We start from the raw sequence: 2,915 nt of genomic DNA on the forward strand, positions 1-2,915 counted from the left end.
CTTCTGTTTATCTTTTATTATTTCTTTATTGGTTCGACAGATGGCTTTATCGGAATACAAACGAACCCCCGAGACTCTGGTCCAGGAGATCATACAGCTTTTCATCAAACGGGGATAAAACGTTTCAACGTTTTACGATACGCAATCTGGCTTTCTTCCTCGGAGTCTGAAAAAATGTAGAATAAATAATCATTTAACAGGAAGGTCCTCGTTCCGAACGCGTCCAAGCGACGCTTGCGAGGTATTCTTTATTTTTGACTCATACTAACAGTAATGAAACGTGAAGAACCCAAAGACTGAGCATTGTAGATAGGTGAATGAGATACATATACATATATATATATATATATATATTACTATTATTATTATTATTATTATTTAGATTCACAGTAATATTGCTCTTAAACTGCATTACATATTATTTACGTGTGCATTCACAACCCTAAAAAAGTGTGTGTGTGTGTGTGTGTGTGTGTGTGGGTGCGTATTCATTCACATATTACGCTTTGACAAACCGAGAACTGCTTGCATCAGACTCTCGACCGGCGATGACCTCAATACGTCAATAAACACTGACAGTGTGAAGTATTTTTAATGCTTTACATAAAAAAAAAATAAAACCCCAAACGGTTTAATCTTCACTACTGGGTGTGTGAAGGATTGAGAAATATAATATCTATAAATATTTCCTTGATCATTTTCTGATTTTTAAATATTTATAGAATGACACACACGCACGCACGCACGTGCACACACACACATACGTATTGTGTATTTATTGCCCAATGCCCCTGCTCCATATCCTGAGACACTGCTCCCCGCCCTCTCTGAAGCCTGAGGGGATTTACTAATAAATCTGAATGGAGTTCACACACACACACACACACACACACACACACACACACACACACAGACACACAGCATTGGATGATGGTCGGGGATTTGCATTTCCCTTCAGGGAATATGAAAAGAAGCGAGGCTTTTGGCCTCGAGGGAGAAACCTGAGAGAGTAAGAATGAATCTCGATCACATGACACTGGGATTCTTGGTGTGTAAAAGATCTTTACGTTTCTGAAAGATTCAAAATAAATGCCTAGACGTACCTAACGAATTTATCCGAGATGCATTTTTCCATCAAAAAACATTACATGAATTCCCTTTCCTGTGACTGACAGGCACACAAACACCCCGGGGCGGCTGTGGGTCAGGTGCTGGAGCGGGTCGTTCACTAACTGTAGGGCTGATGGTTGGATTCCTGGCCCACATGCCTCCACGTGCCTTGGGCAAGACACTGAACCCCAAGTTGCTTCCGACAGCAAGCTGAGGTCTTGCGTGTGTATGTGAGTGTGAGTGTGTGTGTGAGTGTGTGCGTGTGTGTGTGAGTGTGTGTGTGTGTGTGTGTGTGTGTGTGTGTGTGTGTGTGTGTGTGAATGGGTGAATGAGAAACAGTGGAAAGCGCCACTAAGCTTAAAAGGCGCTATATAAGTGCAGACCATATACCATTTACACCTCCACCGGAAAGATAGCCTACATAGACCACACCTCCTTTAGAGGAACTGACAGATACAGAGGCCACGCCTCCTTTAATGGAACTGACGGATACAGAGGCCACGCCTCCTTTAGTGGAACTGACAGATACAGAGGCCACGCCTCCTTTAGTGGAACTGACAGATACAGAGGCCACGCCTCCCTTAATGGAACTGACGGATACAGAGGACATGCCTCCTTTAGTGCAACTGACAGATACAAAGACCACACCTCCTTTAGTGGAACTGACAGATACAGAGGACACGCCTCCTTTAGTGGAACTAAAAGATACAAAGACCACACCTCCTTTAGTGGAACTGACAGATACAAAGACCACACCTCCTTTAGTGGAACTGACAGATACACAGACCACACCTCCTTTAGTGGAACTGACAGATACAAAGACCACACCTCCTTTAGTGGAACTGACAGATACAAAGACCACACCTCCTTTAGTGGAACTGAAAGATACAGAGGACACGCCTCCTTTAGTGGAACTGACAGATACAAAGACCACACCTCCTTTAGTGGAACTGACAGATACAAAGACCACACCTCCTTTAGTGGAACTGACAGATACAGAGGACACGCCTCCTTTAGTGGAACTGACAGATACAGAGGCCACGCCTCCTTTAGTGGAACTGACAGATACAAAGACCACACCTCCTTTAGTGGAACTGACAGATACAGAGGCCACGCCTCCTTTAGTGCAACTGACAGATCCTTTACATTTCTCAGTCATGTTCTGATTGGTTAAGCAGTGTCATGTGATCGGTAGTAAATACAGGAAGTGAATGAACTCACAAGAGGAACTTCTCGTCCCAGATGGGGTTCAGGTTGCCGAAGATGGTCTTGGTCCTGCGCTTGGTTTTTCCCACTTGCACAGTGACATACGGGTCGCTCGAGCCCGTCTTATCCTTCGCCTGCAGACCCTGAGCACACATGACTAGAGGAAAGGAAGAAGAAGAGCACAAAAAAGCAGATTTTACTCACAGCTCTAACTCTACACTCACACTAGCGAGCGATGAAATGTTAACGTGCGCACGCGCGCATGTGTGTGTGTGTGTGTGTGTGTGTGTGTGTGCGACACAGAGACACAATTTTAGAGACAGAGGATTAACGTGACGGTCTGAATTGAGGTTTCCTCGAGCTCATGCAGATTAGGTATGACCTAATGGTGGTGTGTGGTGTGTATAAAACGTCCAGACGGCAATAAGCTGCACATTTGGAGTACTGACATACACAAGAGACAAACTGCGAGCGGTACGAGCGACCCGTCACTCGCCAGCGTGAATGTGAGTCACACGGACATCCACATAACGTGGCGAGGTTCAAATTTGTTCAGCCACTCTGATCTTTTTCTCCGCTTATAGACATGTGACGCTGTT

The 2,915-nt window shown here is 44.7% G+C and overlaps 1 protein-coding gene across 3 annotated transcripts in view; it reads right to left on the reverse strand.

Annotated features, from left to right (window-relative positions):
- Positions 1–2,915, reverse strand: part of LOC108264818 (protein unc-13 homolog C) — a 185,339-nt gene that overhangs the window by 140,811 nt on the left and 41,613 nt on the right. For all 3 annotated transcript variants that reach the window (XM_017466719.3, XM_047155288.2, XM_053678198.1), the window contains one exon: positions 2,332–2,473. In XM_017466719.3, the coding sequence (XP_017322208.1) occupies positions 2,332–2,473 (142 nt within the window). The remainder of the gene's footprint in view (positions 1–2,331; positions 2,474–2,915) is intronic.

Source organism: Ictalurus punctatus, chromosome 4 (genome assembly GCF_001660625.3).
Source record: "Ictalurus punctatus breed USDA103 chromosome 4, Coco_2.0, whole genome shotgun sequence".
NCBI lineage: Eukaryota > Metazoa > Chordata > Actinopteri > Siluriformes > Ictaluridae > Ictalurus > Ictalurus punctatus.